This window comes from Apodemus sylvaticus, chromosome 21, assembly GCF_947179515.1.
Source record: "Apodemus sylvaticus chromosome 21, mApoSyl1.1, whole genome shotgun sequence".
Lineage (NCBI taxonomy): Eukaryota > Metazoa > Chordata > Mammalia > Rodentia > Muridae > Apodemus > Apodemus sylvaticus.
Window position 1 is genome coordinate 46,767,080 of NC_067492.1, and position 19,131 is coordinate 46,786,210.

The following is a 19,131-nucleotide window of genomic DNA, read 5'->3' on the forward strand; positions in this document are numbered from 1 at the left end:
TACTGCTTCCATTTGGAAACCAAGGGTGGGCCTCCAGTGCTGCTAAAACATTCAACTTACTGTGTTGGCATACTGACTGCCCACCCACCCATCCACCCATCCACCCACCCATCCACCCATCCATTCATTTTGGTTTTTTGAGACAGGGTTTTTCTGTGTAGCCCTGGTCATCCAGAGCTAACCTCAAACTCTCTGTGCCTTTGCATCCAGAGTGCAGGGATTAAAGGTGTGGGCCACTACCAGCAGCTATTTTTCTATTTATTTTGTGCATTTGGGGGTTTTGTTGTTTTTTGAGATAGTGTTTCTCTCTCTGTAATAGCCTTGGCTGTCTTGGAACTCACTCTGTAGACCAGGCTGGTCTTAAACTTACAAAGATAATCCTGCCTCTGCTTCCTGAGTGCTGGGATTAAGGCATGTGGCACCACACCCTGCTTATTTTGTGCATTTGTGCATTTGTGTGATGGCCCACTCTGGAAAGTCAGAGGACAATTTGTGGTAGTGAATGAGTTCTCTCATCATGTGGATCCCAGGATCAAATTCAGGTTATTTGTGTGGAAGGCAAGTACTTGTACGCACTGAGTCATCTCCCGGCTGACTTGCACTTTTCTTTCTTTTTTTCTTTTTTTAATAATTTATTTATTATTATGTGTAAGTACACTGTAGCTATCTTCAGACACATCAGACAAGGGCATCAGGTCCCATTACAGATGGTCGTGAGCCACCACGTGGTTGCTGGGAACTGAACTCAGGACCTTCAGAAGAGCAGTCAGTGCTCTTAACCGCTGAGCCATCTCTCCAGCCCACACTTTTCTTTAGCTATGTGTGTGATGGTGATCGAATTTAGCTCTACTCACACTAAGGCAGTATTCACCACTGAGCACACTCCCTGCCCCAGACCCCAATTCCTGGAGTGTTTTGGTTTTTTTCCCCTTTGAGACAGGGTTTTGCTGTGTAGCCCAGATCAGGCCCAGCCCTTTGGTGGTCCTCATCGCTTGTGCTAGGTTACAGGAATACATCTTCCTGCTGGACTTGTCATTCCAATGAAAGACACAACAACACAGCCCTGCCCCCAGATGCTGAAGCTGAGACCCACAAACTAGAATGCACCCCTGAGCTCTCTATGCAGCTGTAAATTACTGTTTCAATCAGAGCAACCTCAGACACAGGCTTGACAGGCGTGGTGGGCCACACCTTTAATCCCAGCACTCAGGAGGCAGGAGCAGGTGACTCTAGTGTCTACAAAGAGTTCTAGGCCTACCAGGACTACATAGTAAGACTGTGTCTTAATAAGTAGACGACAGACAGACAGACAGACAGGCAGGCAGGCAGACAGGTAGGTAGAGAGGTAGGTAGATAAGACTGTGTCTTAATAAGTAGACGACAGACAGACAGACAGGCAGGCAGGCAGACAGGTAGGTAGAGAGGTAGGTAGATAGACAGATGTCTTAAGTACTAAAACCCTGGGAGCCTTTCAGATATGTGTCCCCAGGTCGACACAGCCCTTGAAGGGGAAGTCTTGCGAGGCCTGCAGCAGCGCGCTAACCCTTCCACCCGGCGCTGTAGCCTGGCTGGCTGCCAGTCCGCTCACCTTCACCCGCAACATCTCCTCAGGGATGTTCACCATGGCATGGGTGAGCCAGCTCTCCAGGCTCTTGGCAAAGTTCCGGATTGCTTGGGTCAAGGCACCTGTAGAAGATGGGGTGCTGGTCAGGGTAAGCAGGGGTGGGGGTAGGGTGACTTCCAGGGAGCGGGGCTGCCACCAGCACTCACTGGGGATGGGCCGCAGAACATCAGGGATGAGGATCTCCACCAGGCCCTGGTACAGCACATTGTCACAGTGCTTGGTCCACTGAAGCACAGGCTGGAACTTGGAGAGGAGCACCAGACTGGCCCTGGGCAGCCGCTTCTCCGCCTCATCATGCCTGTAGGAAGCCACCCAACCCCCAGTCAAGGGCACGTGTAATCCCCACATGCAGGGGTCACCTCCATCCAAACCCTGGGGACTCACACGGCCAGTGGTGGTGCCTCATTAGGCTGGCTAAGATTATATCTCCAGAAGGTTTTCCACAGCGTTTCTACCAGTGTGAACTGGAGGTTGACCATTACATCCACGATGGCCTGCGGGGTCAGGAATTTGCAATGGGAAATGGCAAAGGGCCATCATGGGACGTGGTGCCCGAGGCAGGCCGTTTGCACTCGAGGCTAGCCCACCCAGTCCCTCACTCATCCGGCAGGCCTACCTCACAGTGCTCCCGGTACAGGACCTGGAAGGCCTTGATGTCCCCAGGACCGACACCCTCAGGCAGCACTTTGCCCTGGAGGTCCAGCTCAGCAAACTCAGGGAGGCTTCTGGAAGCATCTAGGAGTGAGGGCACCATGAGGACCTGTGTCCACTTGCCCACCTCTCCTGCTTCCTTTGGGGTTCCAGTCACCTATCACCTTTTCAAAATGTGTCCATCCCATGTATGGGGTGAGCAGCTGGGCTCAAGCAGGACCAGCTACTGGCCCAGCTCCCACGGCCCCCACGGCCCCCGCGGCCCCCACGGCTCAGGGCCCCACGGCTCCCACGGCTCCCACGGCTCCCGCGGCCCCCACAGCCCCTGCACAGAGCACACGAGGTGCTACGGCAGCCTGGCTGGCTGGTGACTGCTGGTTCTCGTGGATCCTTAGTTGCTTGGTACAGGCAGCCTCCCTGCAGGGAGTGTAGGTGCCTAAAGGCCCTACTTGTAGGCCACACAACTCTGGTGTCACCTCCCACCCTTACTCCCCAGCCACAGTCGCTGTCCACCCATCAGGCTGTTTTTAGCAGCTCAGCAGCACAGTCAGGCCTCGATTTCCCTCTTTTGCATCTTTAGTGTATGTAGAAACTGAGCACACACCATGGGCACACACTTGCCCTCTCGGTTACTAATCCTGGTCACAGTGACAGAGGTGCACGCCAGCAAGGATGGCACCACCGTCATGGTAATGAACCACTGTCTGACCATCCAAAGCATCGCCAGGCTTCACTGGGGGTACAGAAGCACAGGAACACTGACTACTGAAAGGAATGGGGTGGTGTACAACCTGAGATCTCAGTACTGTGGAGTCTGAGGCAGAAGGGTCATGAATTCCAAGTCAGCCCTAAATATATGGTGAGACCAGGTCTCCAAAGTATGGGATAGGCCAGCATGGTAGCACACGCCTTTAATCCCAGCTCTCAGAGTGCAGAGGCAGGTGGATCTCTGTGAGTTGGAGGCCAGCATGGTCTACACAGTGAGTTCCAGATTAGCCAGGGCTATATAGTGAGGCCCTGTCTGAAAAAACAAAAAACAAAAAAACCCAACAACCCCCCAAAATGGGTTTGGGAGATCTTGGGCGAAGGTTTCTGGGGCTAGAACAATCCCTTAAGACAGAAGCAAGCAAGCCTGAATATCCACCAGACTCCCCCGTGGACCGAGTCCCCTGGAGCAGGCTACACTGCCCTGCCCGTCGGCTCTCACCCAGGAACTGCTGGTACTGCTGCACCTGGGCGCTGATGTCTGACAGCCCTGTGCTCTGCTGCCCCACGGCAACACCGTTGGCCACGCCCTCCATCTTCTGGATGGGCTTGAGCCTGGAGGGGAAGGGGTAGTGGGGTGCTGGTGGGGAAATGGGCCAGCTGGGGGAGGGGGAGACAAGCCATCCGGTGGGGGAGGGTAACCCAGCTGTGAGAGGATTAGGTTCCTGAGGGGATGGATGGGCTGGGGTGGGGGATGGGTAGCAGGTGAGGACGGTGAAGGGGTGGATAGGAGGGGATGAGGGATGAGCCATCGGCTGGGGGATGGGCAGGCTGATGAATGTTGTCTAGGGCATGGTCAAGTGATATGGTACAGCCAGCTGCTTCGCAGTCCCTGCTCAGTTCCAGAGCAGGAGGCCCCTACCTCTGTTTCTGGGAGAAGGGCTGGCCTCGCATGGCCATGTGCTGCTGGTCCTCCATCAGACGCAGCAGGGGTGAGCTGGCTTTGATCCGCAGGCCATAATAGTGGTACTTAGAGTTGCCCCTGGGAAGAAGGGGGGTGAAGCGCTTTACCAGCTGGGCAGGCATGACACTGGGGAAGGGGGGTCTCAGCCTTTCCTCTCATTTAGGGGCCTGAACAGAGAAAGCTTCCCAGCCTAGCCGAAGAGCATGGCATTGTATGCCAGGAGTGAGGGCAGGGCAGTATGAGACACTGCTTCTACCAACTCTGATCCCGTGAAGCACCTGGCAGCCATGAGGCTGCTGGTCACAGGGCACGCGAGGTGCTTTCACCACTAACACGCAGCCCCGCTTTGCTTTGTCTCTGTCCCATGAAGGGTACTCCTGACAGCCTAGACAGACGGAAGACACCGAGACACGGGGACTAAGTCCATGGCCTGTGGGTGACATGGACGGACAAATGAACGCGTGCATGCCCTGATGTCTGATCAACTCTCTGGAAGAGATGAACAGGAACCAAGAGTCCGCTGAGCAAGGAGATGGGGTAAAGTGCAGGGAAGGGAAGACAGGCGGAGCCATGTCCCCAGGGCAGGCACAAGCAGGGCTGGGCACCGGAGCGAACAAGGGGCAAGAGGGTCCTTGTCCCGTGGTTCAAGACCACTTGGAGCTGAGGTGGGTCATGTGGGCAGTGTACGCCCTCCCGGGTGGGGGGGCGGGGCAAACCTGGTGCCCAGACGGCGCGTGCGCAGACCCATGAATACCGAGCGGATGAGCTTGCCAAAAGAGGCGGCATTAACCGGCTCCAGCTTCTGCTCCTGGCAGTGCAGCAGGTAGTGGCAGTAGAGGGTGCTCCGTGGCAGGCTCACGCCCTCAGCGGTCTCGTAATTATCCAGGAGCCACTGCACCTGGGCACACAAGAGGACTGGGTGGTGTGGACAGTCTGTGTGGCTGCATTTTCTGCAACTGCTTTCTACAGTGGGTCTGAAAGCCACCCGGGCCAGCTGTGCGTCACATATCCTGTCACAGTATTCCTGGGGACTACTGTCTTTCGAAGTTTCTAAAACAGCACTGACAGACAGATACACTTGCTACTAACCACCTGCAGCTATTTAAAGACAAAGTTGTTAATATATGAGAGATGAAAATTCAGTCTCCCAAGGTCACAGAATAAGAGTCCATGTAGAACATTCGAGAAGTGACATAATAAAGATGGAACGCATTATAGGTAGAAAACAAATTCATGTTCCTGAAGGGGTTCAGGGTGTTGAAAGGGAGGTAGAAGAGGATGAAAATAAACTCCCAACACTGGGGAAACTGAGGCAGAAGAACCCCGAGTTCACGACTGTACTACAAAGGGAGATTCTGTCTCAAAAACAACAGACAGAAGCCATCCCTGGTCCCAAACTGAGATTTCTGGATTGGGTGTTTTCTGTTAGGGAAGTGGGACTAAGTGAGGAGCCCAGCGAAGGGGGTGTGGGCATTATTATACAAAATACCATTCAAATAAATTCATTAACACTGCTTTTGTTTTACATGTAAGTGCTCATGTGAGTGGACACCGGTGCAGGTGTGGGGGCAAAGGTCGACAGCTGATGTTTTCCTCGGTTGCTCTGTCCTCGTTGCTTAACTCAGTTGCTTATTTTTGTTGTTTAATTTCATTTTATGTGTGTGTGTTCTGCCTATATGTATGTATATACCCCATGCACGCCCTACCCCTACAGGGGCCAGAAGGAGGTGCCAGATCTCCTAGGACTGGAGTTACAGACAATGTGAGCTGCTATGTGGGCACTGGGACTTGAACCTGGGTCCCCTGGAAGAGCAGCCGCTCCTACCACCGAGCCATCTCTCCAGCCCCACCTTGGGTTTTTTAAGACAACCTCTGTCACTGAACCTGGAGCTGGCAGTCTGGCTGGCTATAGGTGAACCCCAGGTACCTCTCCATCTCTGCTCCTCCTAGTGTTGGGCTTATAGGCTGACATGCTTGGGCTCCAAACTTGGAGCCTCTTGTTCTCACAGCAGGCACGTGACTACTGGGCTGTCCTTAGACCCTTTCTGTTCAGTGTTCTTACTACAGTCATGTACTAATTTTGTGTAGAGTGTGTGTGGAAGTCAGAGGAGCTGAGTTGGCTCTTGGCCACCATGTGGTTTTCGGGGACTGAACTCAGGTAGTCAGGCTTAGTAGCCAGGGCCTTCACCTACCGAGCCACCTCAGTGGCCTGTACGTGTCTACTTTGGAAGAAGTCCCACTATGTACCCCAAGTCAGCCTGGGCTACGTAGCCTCACAGCCTGTGCTCACGCTGCTGCCTCCCCAAGGCTGGGATCACACAAGTATGTGCCACCCAACCAGCTATTTATAGCTTCCTGTGAACCTACAATTCTTTCAAATAAAATTGAAAAAGGGAAAACAGTTCCTCGGGACCTTAGCTTCCTGGGCTCAACAGTAACTGGGAGCAAGGCGTCCAGTCCAGGCACAAAGCACTTCTGCCTCAGCAAACCCCCTTATTGTACCCCCACGGCCACGTGCGGTTCTGAGCAGCACCGGAAGACCCACAGGGTTGCAAGGACAGATGGTTTACGGCAGTATGTTTTTAAAGAGACTGAACTAGTGAAGCCCGCAGCCAGGGTGCGCTGTCATGTGCAGGGTGCAGGGGAACAGAGTTCTCATCCGATCCATGGTCCCGACTGATAATGGGCCACCCGGGCTGGAATTCAGCTGTCAGTGTGACTCTAGCTCACACCTTTCACTTTCTATCAAGCCACCGCTGCCGGTTCTGACTAAGGGCGTTTCTGCAACTGTCCCTAGAGCTTCACACAGCCACCGAGGAGCAACACCTAAGAGGAGCAACACCTAAGACTCCACCACACACCAGCCCAGGCCCAGGTCAGGTGAGCACCAGACCACTGAGCTATGCCTTGGGTCGAACGTCTGTTCGTTCTCTGAGTACAGCCAGGCGTCCTTCCCAAGTGCTCCCCCCCCCCCCCCCCCCCGTCTCTGAGTAAGGCTGGCACACTTACTGTGGCTGGTGAGGCACGGGTGGTGTGGGAGTAAGACTGGCTAGCATTGCCTAGCATGTAGCCACCTTGGATCACGTAGGTGCCTGCTCCACTGCCGCCGCCACTGCCACTGCCGCCGCCACTGCTGCCGCCTCCCCCGTTGCCCCCTGCACCCACACTGCTGTTGCTGGCCCCAGCCTCGCTGCTGGAAGAGCTGGCGACAATTGGACTGCCGGACACATACATGGGCACCGAGCCGCTGCTGGCCACGGTCTGGGAAGTAGCCGGCGTGCTGACCTGTGCAGCAGTGCCTGAGGCCTCATAGTAGCTGGTGCCTGCCGTCTGCGTGTAGATCGGCGTCTCGGGGTACTGGTAGGTGCTAGAGCGGCTGCCAAGAAGCAGACATGAAGCAATGGTCAATATCTTGTACAAGGGAGGAGGGGTTCCAGGAGGACAGAGAAGCCACAGACACGCCACTGTGGTCCACCTCACATAGAAGGGATGGGACGGCTTGAGCACTGCACGGACAACCACTTTCTTGTTTTCTAAAAAATGTCTTTCCATTGATGTATTACTTGGAGAGGGCACACATGCTCAGGTCAGAGACAACCTGTGGGAGCTGCGTCCCGCCTTCCACTCTGTGGGTCCCGGAGACTGAACTCAGATGTAAAGCTTGGCAGCAAGCACCTGCCAAGCCATCTTACCAGCCCTCGCTGGGCACTGAATTACACAGCACCCAGCACAGGAATCACTTTCCTTACTGCAGAAGAGGAGAAAATGGTCAGGTCCAGAACTCAGAGAATATGTGCACTTCCCTCGGCAGCAACGCCAAAGGCTTTCTGTCCAGGGAAGGGAAATACAGGAGGGAGGGCAAAGTGCAAAGGTCGCAGGGCAGAGAGGGGCAGCCTTGGCTATCTCTTCCTGGCAGGGAGCTGCCCCTCCAAGCAGAACACACTATGAGTGCGGGCACAGGGAACAAGCTGCAGGCCCCAGAGCTGCAGCCGTATGCAGCGAGCATCTCTGCAGCCTGCAGACTAAAGAGGGGTAGGGCAGGGAGAGGAGGGACACCATGATTGCCTCGCAGTCCTCCACCGGGCACCCGAGGACAAGACCACCCTCTGTGGAGAGGGGACAGGCAGGGCCACCTCTCAGTTTTGATCTTTGAGCCTTCCCAATGTGTCAGCGATTAAAGCAGGAAAACTTGAGCCATGCGGGTGGCTCAGCGGGTGGGGCGCCTGCCACCAGGCCTGAAGACCTGAGGCTGGTTCCCAAAGTCCACAGAGCAAACAGACTCTACTGCGCTTACTACATGGTGCGCATACCCCCCATCCTCCCACACACACACAAACACACACACACACACACACACACACACACACATACACACACGAGGGACGGCAAGGTGGCTCTGGGGTCAGAGACTCACACCACCACAGCAGGCTCTACCCAAGGTACTAGAGTTCTGACCTCGGGCCAGGACCTTGCTTCTCATGTCTGAGAAGCCAGGCTGTTTGCGGATTCCCCCACTGAGCCCCCAAGAAAAGTGTTAAGACAGAACATGCAGGCCTGAGGAACTGGGTTTGCTCCCTGTGACCTGGGTAAAGGAGAGAGAAAACTGACTTCTTCAGGTTGTTCTCTGACCCCCATATGTGTACCAGGGCACATACACACCCTGCCCACACATAAGTCTTAACTACCATGTAGAAAACATTTAGCCGAGTGGTGGGGTGCAACCTTTGGTCCCAGCATGAGGGAGGCAGAGGCAGGCAAATCTCTGAGTTCAAGGCCACCCTGGTCTACAGATCAAGTTCCAGGACAGTGGGGGCTATACAGAGAGACACTCTCAAAAAAGATTATGTTGTAAAATGTATGTATAAATACATATATGTGTGTGTTTTCTTTCCCCTTTTCCCGCCTAAAATCCAGATCCATCTAACTGCACAGCTCCCTAACTTGGAAGATGCCTTCCCAAACGGGCCAGTGTCTTCTGCTACCAGCTGCCTCTATTCCTGGCAGCACCTGTGAAGTTCCCATGGGGGTGGGGCTATCACCTGAGCCTCGGAGGCCAGCTGGGAGCTAGAATCGCGGTCCTAACCCGATCTGAACCCTCCTTCCACCCGCTGCCCACTTACATGGCGCTGGCTGTGTAGCTGGCGTCGCCACCTTCCACGTACTGCACCTGACTAGAGTACACGTGTGGGACAGGCACCTGCGGGAGTTGCTGGACCTGGAGCAGGAGGAAAGCAGGGTCATGGGTCAGGGCTGGCCACCACCCACGGTCTCCCCGATGCCCAGAACATCCCCAGCTGTAAGGCTGCACGTAATAGTTCTCGGAACAACATGGGCCAGAGGTTGGCGACTCAAAGTGGAAGGCTTAGGTAGGGCCAGGCCTCAGTTGTGGCTGGAAAACAGGAGGCGCTGGGATTCTCTGCTCTGGCAGAGGTTTCTGAGGTTTGTGAGCAAAGGAGGGGACGCCAGACAGAATTCTGCCATGGGCTTGAGAGGCAGGTTTGCAATTTAAAAACCGGGAGTCTTCTGGAAACCAAAAGGATTTCCCAAGCAGACTAGGGGTGGAGCCTGAAGAGGGAGGGGTCAGCCGACAGAAACGGCTGACAACACCTTAGGGGCAGGTACTGGATAGCCCACCTCCACCCCTAACCCTGGTTGGCAGGAGAGGCATCTGGGACCCAGTTCCCAAGGCAGAACATGAAATGACTGGCAGCACTTTGGGGGACAGGGCAAAGGCATCTCACCCCACCCTCCTTGGGCTGCAGGGGCGGAGCCTGGGAGGCTGGACTTGGTGGCGGGGCATAGCGGCTCGCTGGGCTGGCCGGACGCCCTTCCCCTGCCCGCCCTCCGCTCCCGCCCTCCCACCCCGCCGTGCGTCCGCTGTCCGCCGCCACCTACTTTGAGGGCGGTGCCGAACACTAGCACCTGGGGCATTCTGTGGATCCTGACCCTCAGGTCGGGGCTGGCTCGGGCCGAGAGCCCCGGCTGTGGCTCGAAGACCACCCTCTGCTGCGGCAGGAGCAGGTGTGGGGGCAGCACGCCCACCAGCTCCACCCACTGCTCCACACCCGGCTCGTAATGGGGCGGCTGCTGCTCGCTGCCTAGCTGCAAGGCCTCACCGCAGCACGCTGGCCCAGGCCCGGGAGGCCGGGGCGGCGGCTCCGGCGGCGGCGTGGGCCGGGTTTCTTGCTGCTCTGCCTTCCTAGCGGGAAACTGACTGCCTGAGCTCTGGAGGACAAACAGAGACACTGGGGGGTCACCCGGCTGTGCGCTCACGACCACCCGAATGAAGATTCCCCACCTGGGATCTCCTTAGAGAAGAGAGGAACGGACTGGACACTATGAGAAAGAAGTGGAATTTGAATCCAGTCCTCTTTCAACAAGACCTGTGTCCTGAGTGGTCAGGATGCTGGGATGGGAATGGATTCAGGATGAAATCTGAAGCTAGGGCTAGAGTGAAGCCTCACTTCTGCCGGGCTTCAGACCTCAAGAGCTCCCGTGGTCTCTGCCCTTTAGGGTCCCCAGGTGGCTCCACTCCTCCCTCTAGATTAGGTGCCTGTACCCCCAGTCATAGCCCAGGACCGGTCTGATTGCCCCGACATAGACAGACAAGACATGCACCTCTTGAGCAACGTGAACTGGCTGCAGTCCCTGCACAGTCAGCTGCTGCACCGGGCCAGCTTTGGTCTGTGGAGTGGCTTGGACTACTGACCTCTGGCAAAGAAAGGAGAAGAGAGGCAAGTCCGACTATGGTAACCATGGCAACTGCGGTAGCATGTCCCATGCATGCTCATACAGCCCTCTTGGGAAAAGGCAGCCTTTCTTTCCGTGTGAGGTCCAGGAACAGAGGCCTTCAGGGTCCCTTGCTGCCTGGCTCTGCCATCTGGAGGCTCAGAGAGACCCTCGCACGGGAGCCTGTGGATCCTTTGAATTGGAGGGTTTCCATCTCCCCTGGGAAGAGCCAATGGCTCGGGCCTACTTGAGATTTTCAGCCTGGTCCTGGGGAACCTGGGCCTGTGCACAACAGGCAAGCTCTCCACACTAAGCTACACCCAGCACTCTTTTTCTGTTTTTATTCTGAGTCACGGTCTCACTAGCCCAGACGAGCTTTGAGGTTGAGATCTCCTGGCCAGAGCTTCTCGTGGAGCTGAGGCTGTGAGGCTGTGAGGCACACAGACCCTGCCTTGTTTGCTCGAGAAGCCAAGAATCCCACAGGTTAGGCAGTTAACAAGGATGCGAGACCGTCCTCACGTCTCGGCCTGTCGGGCCACTGTGCTGCTCTTAGGAAACTCATCATAGAATGGCGGACTTAGAGATGGATCAGTGGTTACGTAAGCCTGGTCGTCCTTGCAGAGGACCCAGGTTCAGCTCCCACCACAGCTCCAACAGCAGCTCACGGCTGTAACTCCACTTCCAGGTGCACACACAGTGCACAGACCCATGTGCAAGCAAAATACCCACACTCACTAAAAAAACTAAAACCTGAAGGCCTTCAGAATCAGCAGGGACACGACCTTGGTACTCCTCTCCCCAGTGAGCTGGCCCAAGGAGGTCAAGGTGTATGGTTGCTTTTTGGTTTTGCAGAAAAGAGATGGAACCCAGGGCCTTGTGTATGATGGGCAAATGCCCTGCAGCCTTCCCAAAGTGAACTTTCTGTTCTTGTGTGTGTGTGTGTGTGTGTGTGTGTGTGTGCTGTAGTGTGTAGAAGTCAGAGGGCTCAGGGATAGAACTCAGGTTAGCAGGATTGGTGGTGAGTATGCTTTACCCGCTGAGCAATCTCTCTAGTCTACCAACGTGGGTTTTCAAAGTCATAATGTGCCCTGTGAGGCACCTCCAAAAGTGTCAGCACTCAGGACAAGAGCTAGAGAGGCTCCCTCAGATGCTCACACGGAGCTGAACTCCACCTGCTTAGCCCCAGCAGGCCAGGAACCCAGATTTGGGTGGCTACTTGGCCTATACCCTGGCCCTAGCTACTGCCCGCCCTGGCCAGGCACCTCTTGGGTGACAGGGACACTCTGCTGGACGCTGTGGACCTGTAGTTGCTGCACAGTGCCCGCAGGAGTCCCAGCTGTCTTGCTGGTGGAGTTGTTGGCCTGCACTGGTGACCTCTGTAAGAGAACAAACAGGGGCAATGTCAGGGCCAGCTCTGCCTGTGTCTGGGGCACCTAGAACCTAACAACCCGCCTCAGAAGGACTCTGGAGAAGGTGGGATAGCCTACAGCAGCCACAAACACTGCTCGGCAGGGCTCTACCTAGATGGGGCTGCAGGTATCCCAGCCTCCATGAGAGCCAGAGGCCATTTGTAGCTTCTGTAATCAGAAGGGCTGCAGCAAAGGTGAGAAAGGGCAGGCTGGGAGCTGCCTGGTCCCACAACCCAGCCCCTCCTGCTCCTGCCAGGCCTCTGTAGGCTCCAGGGATCTACCTTCACCTCCTGCTCTCCCCCACCCACCCCCCACTGCTTGCTGCAATGGATGCTCCCAGTGGGAATGGATGGAGGAGAGAGATGCCAGGGCCACACAGCAGCAGGCCCGCGTTTGCTCTGGGGCCACGTAGCAGCAGGCCCACGTTTGCTCTGAGGGCCACGCGGCAGGCCCACGTTTGCTCTGGGGCCACGGTGGGCCCACGTTTGCTCTGGGGCATGCTGCACTGGCTTGGATTGCAGTTCTGATGGGAGGGAGCTGATGAAGGGCAGATTTCTTTAGCTCTTTCTGAGACAGGGTCTCAGATAAAACGACAGTTAGCACCACCCTCGAAACCTTCCTGCTTCAGCCTCGGTGGCAGGTCTGTGGCCACACACCCTGCCATTATCCCTGCTACACACAGGAAGTAGTACTGCAGTGCTGGAGACTCAGCCGGAGACCTGCCCGAGACTCAGCTAAGCCTGCCATCTAGCCCTGTATCCTTCCTTCCTTCTTTTCCTTTTCCTTTCCTCTTTCTCCTTCTTTCTTTCTTTTTTTTTTTTTTTAGAAAGTGTCTCACTATGTAATAGCCCTGACTGTCCTGGAACTCACTATGTACACCAGGCTGGCCTTGAACTCACTGAGATTCCAGTCTCTGCCTCCCAAGTGCTGGGATTAAAGGGCCCTGCACTCTTTTTTTTTTTTTTTTTTTTTTTTGGTTTTTTGGATTTGGTTTTTTTGAGACAGGGTTTCTCTGTGTAGCCCTGACTGTCCTGGAACTCACTCTGTAGACCAGGCTGGCCTTGAACTCAGAAATCCGCCTGCCTCTGCCTCCCAGAGCCTGCACTCTTAATCTATGCTCAAGACTATCTGCAGCCCACTGCCTCCAGGCCCTTACTCGTGTGTGTGTGTGTGTGTGTGTGTGTGTGTGTGTGTGTGTGTGTGCGCGTGTGCGTGTGTGTGTGTTTGTGTGTATATCCCAAGCTCCCACGATAGGACTCTATTCACTCTGAATGTGGAAGAGAAAACTCTTACTTCTGGACTACAGCTCTCTCAACCTCAGCTGGATGAGAGGGCCAGACAGGCATTAGCTGCATGACCCCCCCCAGACAGCCATTAGCTGCATGACCCCCCCCAGACAGGCATTAGCTGCATGACCCCCCCAGACAGGCATTAGCTGCATGACCCCCCAGACAGGCATTAGCTGCATGACCCACCCAAGACAGGCATTAGCTGTATGACCCCCCCAAGACAGACATTAGCTGCATGACCCCCCCAGACAGGCATTAGCTGCATGACCCCCCCAGACAGGCATTAGCTGCATGACCCCCCAGACAGGCATTAGCTGCATGACCCCCCCAGACAGGCATTAGCTGCATGACCCCCCCAGACAGGCATTAGCTGCATGACCCCCCCAGACAGGCATTAACTGCATGACCCCCTCCCAGACAGGCATTAGCTGCATGACCCCCCCCCAGACAGACATTAGCTGCATGACCCCCCAGACAGGCATTAGCTGCATGACCCCCCCAAGACAGGCATTAGCTGCATGACCCCCCTCAAGACAGGCATTAGCTGCATGAACCCCCAGACAGGCATTAGCTGCATGACCCCCCCCAGACAGGCATTAGCTGCATGACCCCCCCCCAGACAGGCATTAGCTGCATGACCCCCCCCAGACAGGCATTAGCTGCATGAACCCCCCCAGACAGGCATTAGCTGCATGAACCCCCCCAGACAGGCATTAGCTGCATGACCCCCCCAGACAGGCATTAGCTGCATGACCCCCCCAGACAGGCATTAGCTGCATGACCCCCCCAGACAGGCATTAGCTGCATGACCCCCCCCCCCATACAGGCATTAGCTGCATGACCCCCCCCAGACAGGCATTAGCTGCATGACCCCCCCCAGACAGGCATTAGCTGCATGACCCCCCCCCAGACAGGCATTAGCTGCATGACCCCCTCCCAGACAGGCATTAGCTGCATGACCCCCCCAGACAGGCATTAGCTGCATGACCCCCCCAGACAGGCATTAGCTGCATGACCCCCCCAGACAGGCATTAGCTGCATGACCCCCTCAGACAGGCATTAGTTGCATGACTCCCCCAGAGTCAATGGAGCCACAAGTGAGCTCAGGGCAAAGGAACGTCAAGTGCAGCTAGGCACAGTGGTGCACACTGCAGCCCAGCATGCAGGACTAACGCAGGAGGAGCTCATGTTAGAGGCCCGCCTGCTCCACATAGGCGATTGGTGCTAGCCCGACTAGCACTGTAATACCCTGTCTCAAAAAAAAAAAAAAAGGTGATGGTGGACAGATATGCTGTTGGGTCTGTGGCTAGAACAGAGAAGATGGGAAAATGTCATCAGGCACACTTACCTCAGGGGCAGAGTGCACCTGCTGGGTACTGTGCACTGTCAGGGAGACCTGGCCACCCTTAGTGCCTGGTGCTGGGCTCTGCACCACCAGGTGCTGTGTGGGGATAGCCTGGGGTCAAAAGAAAAAGGAACATGGTCACCACATCACCAGCCACAGCCACGTCCTGGGCTTTGTTTTTCCATGCTGGGGACAGAACCTGGCCCTCACTCACACACATCCCACTAACGAGCCACTCCAGTTTTCTGCATTTCAGTGAGCACCTATGCACTAGGAACAGTCTAGGCTCCCCATGCCTGCCAGCCCAGGAACTGCCCAGACCCCGACACAGCCCAGTTGGGGCTCTACTCCACAGCAGATAACACATGAGCTCAAAGCTGATGCACGGCTCGTTGAGCCCTGAAGCCAAGAAGTAGCAAAGCCAGAGCTGGCTCCTGAGTCAAAAGGCAGAAAACGTGTTCCAGAGCCCACTTAAGTGCATGCTTGCAGCCCCGAGATCGGGAATTCAGGGTTACACTCCATTATATATGGAGTTCTAGGCCATAGAAGACCCTATGTGCAAACATCCCCTCCTAAAGAAGAAGAGCATCCTTACCCTTACAGCCTGTTACAGCCTGTTAGCACTGGGCTGGAATGTGGCTCGGTGACACAGCACATGCCCACTATGCCCCGGTGCTGGGTGTCAAATACGAGCTGAGAAACTACAAATGGTCATGGGCCCAGCAACAGACTGGCCTTGGACTCCACTATAAGATGCTGGGTCTGGACCCACAGGTTTCCTGCTGTTGATCCTCCCCAGTCCTCAGTACAGGGACTCCTGAGGCTGCTTGGCCATCGGCCCCAGGGCATGTGATCTTGCCTCTAGAGGCCACTGCCCAAAGCCACAGGAGCTGAGGCAGCCTGTGGATGAGACCCTTGCCTGGGACCCTGGCAAGAACAGAGACAGGCAAGCAGTAGGGACGTCGCTCTCTGCCCCACAGGACGCTGGAGCAGGAGCCTTACCTGCTGTGGCACCTGAATGTTGGTAAGCTGCAGGGGTGACGCGTGGCCTGGCTTGGCCTGCACACTTGCCTGGACCAGCAGCCGCTGTGGAGGTGAGAAAAGGAAGCTGAACGAGGGCTGCTGGCCAGGGTGGGCGGTGGCGGTGGCAGTGGAGGGGCTGCTGCTGTGCGACAGGGAAGCAGATGGCCATGGTGAGAAGGCAGGGAGAGCCTCTTCCCCAGCGAAGGCCATGTCCTACCTGCTGGGTGCCCTGCACCTGCTGAACCACTTGGGTGGGAACACCGGTCTGGCTTGCCGTGGAACTGGGGCTGGCTTCTGACACAGTCTCACTAGCCCGCATGGCACCTTCTGTGGGAAGAGATTAGCACGTTAGCTCTGCTGTCTCAGCTCTGCTCCAAGAGTCAGGCCTTCAGCAGAGGGCAATGCAGCCTATAGTCCACCCTCAACAAGATCTGGCCTCTGCAAGTCTTGCCTGGCCTTTTCTAGCATCTGTTGGAGGGCCAGAGCGGGATGGATGAGGATGCGGGGGACCTGGTGTGTGGAACTAGCCCCTGGTCTTCTTTGCTCTGCAGTGTGTCCGAGGAACCTCTTTCCCACAAGGCAGAACTATGGATATAGACAGACAGCAGACTGGGTCCTCACTCCCTTGCTCAAGTCTTGGCAGCTCAAGAAGGTGCAAGGTGCTCAGTGTGGCCTGGCTTCTTAGGAACACAGGTGGTCAAGAGTGCGCTGGGCCTTCTTCCCACGCCTGAGAGGACTGGAGACAGCAGGGGCTCAGGGCCCAAAGTGCAGGTACTTATGTTGGCAGGCAGACAAGAAGTGACAATCCCACCGCCGGCGGCGGTGGTGACGCACACCTTTAATTCCAGCACTTGGGAAGCAGAGACAGGTGGATTTCTGAGTTTGAGGCCAGTCTGGTCTACAGATTGAGTCAGGACAGCCAGGGCCACACAGAGAAACCCTGTCTAGAAAAACCAAATCCAAAAAAAAAAGAAAAGAAAAGAAAAGAAAGAAGCGACAACCCTAGAACATGGTGCCTCCGCCTGCTCCCAGTCCTGCTCCAGCACCGCAGGAGCCTGGTACTGTGGAGCAGCGGAGTGTGCGGGAGGCTTGATACCAACACCTTCAGGAGCCAATCCCCGCCAGGGCTCAGAACTCCTTCAGGCCCTCTTAGATAAACAATCTGCTTCATTTGGGCTGCTGAGGGGCCTGGGGCCAGGACAGGAGGAAGGCTGGCACCCAGGGATGCTGTCATCTGAGGCAGGTCTATTTTATACACACACTGCTAAGTGATTCAGGGACAGCAGGGAAGTGTGCAGGGACAGTGCCCCTGATACATGGCCTGGAGCTCCAGCTGGGAAGTCGCCTGGCCACCCTCATGTAGCCAAGGTCAGGAGGGGCAGCCGTGTGCCTGTTCTCATTCTCTAGGACAGCGGCAAGGGGCCAGGCCCCAGGCCCACCTTTCTGGGATCCGGCAGGGGTAGCCTGACCTCCTAAAGGGCTCCCTGGAAGCAAGGGTAATCCAAGGGACGACAGTGGCACGGACACGGTTTCTGGTGGGCCATGTGATCTCCAGGGTCCAGCCCTGAGCTGGCACTCGCCTTTCTCACTCATTTTCAGGACACAGACCCTGCATCACCCAGCCGGGGGCCTGGCCCGCGTCCAGGGGCGCTGCACACCGCATCACCCAACCGCACACACCATTGCTAAGTTGCTCATCTTATTAGGCAGAGTCGCACAGACTGGCACAGGAACTGCCACCCCAGGACTTCTGTATTCTCGGGCCTTAATTCCCCTCCTCACTGGATGCCGACAAGCAGCTCCCACTGTCCTCCTGTAGGCACAGCACTCTGAAGAGGCACAGGTCCCCCGGAGGACCACAGCCAAAGGGAAGCAGACAAGCCTGGGGCCCGGGGCTCCTGCAGGCTCCCTGGTCCCCTGGGGCAGGTCTGGCTTTGCCTTCCCAGCTCTCGGCTCGGGTCTAGAGGCCTCTCAGGGCGCTCAGGACCATGGATCTGCCTGACCAGGCTGAGGCCTCAGCTCACTCCTGCCGCCTCCTCCAGGGGCTCCTCAGGGCACGGGGACTCCCCCCAACCCCCGCTGGCTTCCTGGTGAGCCCAGGTTGTTCCTGGCTTTGGAGCTGGGCTAGCCCCTCCCTGTCACCCTCTCTAGTGTCAGCCTCCCCTACCTCAGAGGACTGGGCTCACAAGGGCACCCTGAGAGGGAGTAGGAAGACACCAACACAGAAGCTGGGTGGGGAGCGCCTCCCTCCTCTTCCTCAGCACTCATGGGGGCAACAGTGACACCTGCAGGCATGGGCTGACTCCTGCCAGAACTCAGTGGGATGACATTCCCAGAATCAAGGTAAAAGTAGGCAACAAGCCACTGCCTAACCAGAGGTGTGAGCCTGGCAGAGAGACACTGCCTCTGGTAGCATGCTGTCTCCACCCCACAGCTAGTGAGACTGACCCAGGCCTGTCTAACCAAAATGCCACTCTGGCCTGGGACTTTGAATACCAGTTCTTTCCTCGGTGTGCCCTGAAGAGCTAGGAGAAGCTGAGGCAGGGCCTAGAACAGTGAGCCTATGAGAACAGCCTCAGTGAGACTCTGAGGCCACCAGATGCTTGCAGGAGGGACTTGTGGGTCACCCAAGGGCAATGGGATGCTAGGCTAGACGCCTCAACTACTTGTGCTGGGCCAGGTCTCTATCCACCACTCATTGCACAGAGACCTAGAGACAAAACCCCGCCTTCAAACATCATTATCATATGATGTTAACTCAAGAAAAGTAAGGATGATGGGATCAGAGGGCAGGGAAGTGGCTTCTGAGGAGAGACTGGAAATGAAGGTAGCGGAAGGGCTAGCCTGGGTATGCTTGAGGTAGTAAGTACCAGGGTAAAAGGAGAGGAATAGCTAAGCTGCTGAGCTGGCATGGCAGGAGGCTGCGGAGACTCAAACAGTCCTATCAGGGCACAGGACCGGAAGCTGCCGGGCCAGACACAGGCACTTGGAGCATATTCGGAAGCTGATGACATGGCAAAGTTTTTTGAGATGGGATCTTGATTTATAGCTCAAGTTAGCCTGGAATTCGACTCCTCCAGCCACAGTCCCCTCAATGTGATTACAGGTGTAAGGAGGGGTGCTTTTAAAGCCCTTTCCTGAGAGGGCTAGGGGCCAGGCTTCCAATACTGCAAACGACGCCCATGCCCTAGAGCCCCGCTCTGGACTCGTGGTTAAGACAGCACGGGAAGAGGCCTAACCAGCAGCTAGGGACAGGTTCCTGTGGCTCCTGTGAGAATAAGGCACCAGAGCTAACCAGAGATGGCCGTGGACATGGTAGAGGTGGAGGGTCTCGGGTGGGTTTGGGAAGGAGAGGGGGCGGGATCCAATATCGGGAAGCAGGACAGCAGAGG

General features: G+C 56.0%; 1 protein-coding gene across 6 annotated transcripts in view; it reads right to left on the minus strand.

The window, feature by feature from the left end:
• Rfx1 (regulatory factor X1) overlaps positions 1-19,131 on the minus strand; it is a 34,281-nt gene that overhangs the window by 2,343 nt on the left and 12,807 nt on the right. For 5 of the 6 annotated variants that reach the window (XR_007974820.1, XM_052167230.1, XM_052167233.1 and 2 more), the window contains 15 exons: positions 15,957-16,066; positions 15,719-15,802; positions 14,720-14,827; positions 11,936-12,049; positions 10,563-10,655; positions 9,840-10,169; positions 9,065-9,159; positions 6,954-7,320; positions 4,661-4,842; positions 3,903-4,022; positions 3,483-3,595; positions 2,241-2,359; positions 2,009-2,118; positions 1,771-1,922; positions 1,589-1,686 (listed from right to left, as the gene is read on the minus strand). Coding sequence is in view for 5 of the 6 variants with exons in the window: in XM_052167230.1 (XP_052023190.1) it covers positions 1,589-1,686; positions 1,771-1,922; positions 2,009-2,118; positions 2,241-2,359; positions 3,483-3,595; positions 3,903-4,022; positions 4,661-4,842; positions 6,954-7,320; positions 9,065-9,159; positions 9,840-10,169; positions 10,563-10,655; positions 11,936-12,049; positions 14,720-14,827; positions 15,719-15,802; positions 15,957-16,066 (2,195 nt within the window). In the remaining variant the exon portion in view is untranslated. The remainder of the gene's footprint in view (positions 1-1,588; positions 1,687-1,770; positions 1,923-2,008; positions 2,119-2,240; positions 2,360-3,482; positions 3,596-3,902; positions 4,023-4,660; positions 4,843-6,953; positions 7,321-9,064; positions 9,160-9,839; positions 10,170-10,562; positions 10,656-11,935; positions 12,050-14,719; positions 14,828-15,718; positions 15,803-15,956; positions 16,067-19,131) is intronic. The other variant, XM_052167235.1, reaches the window with a different exon arrangement.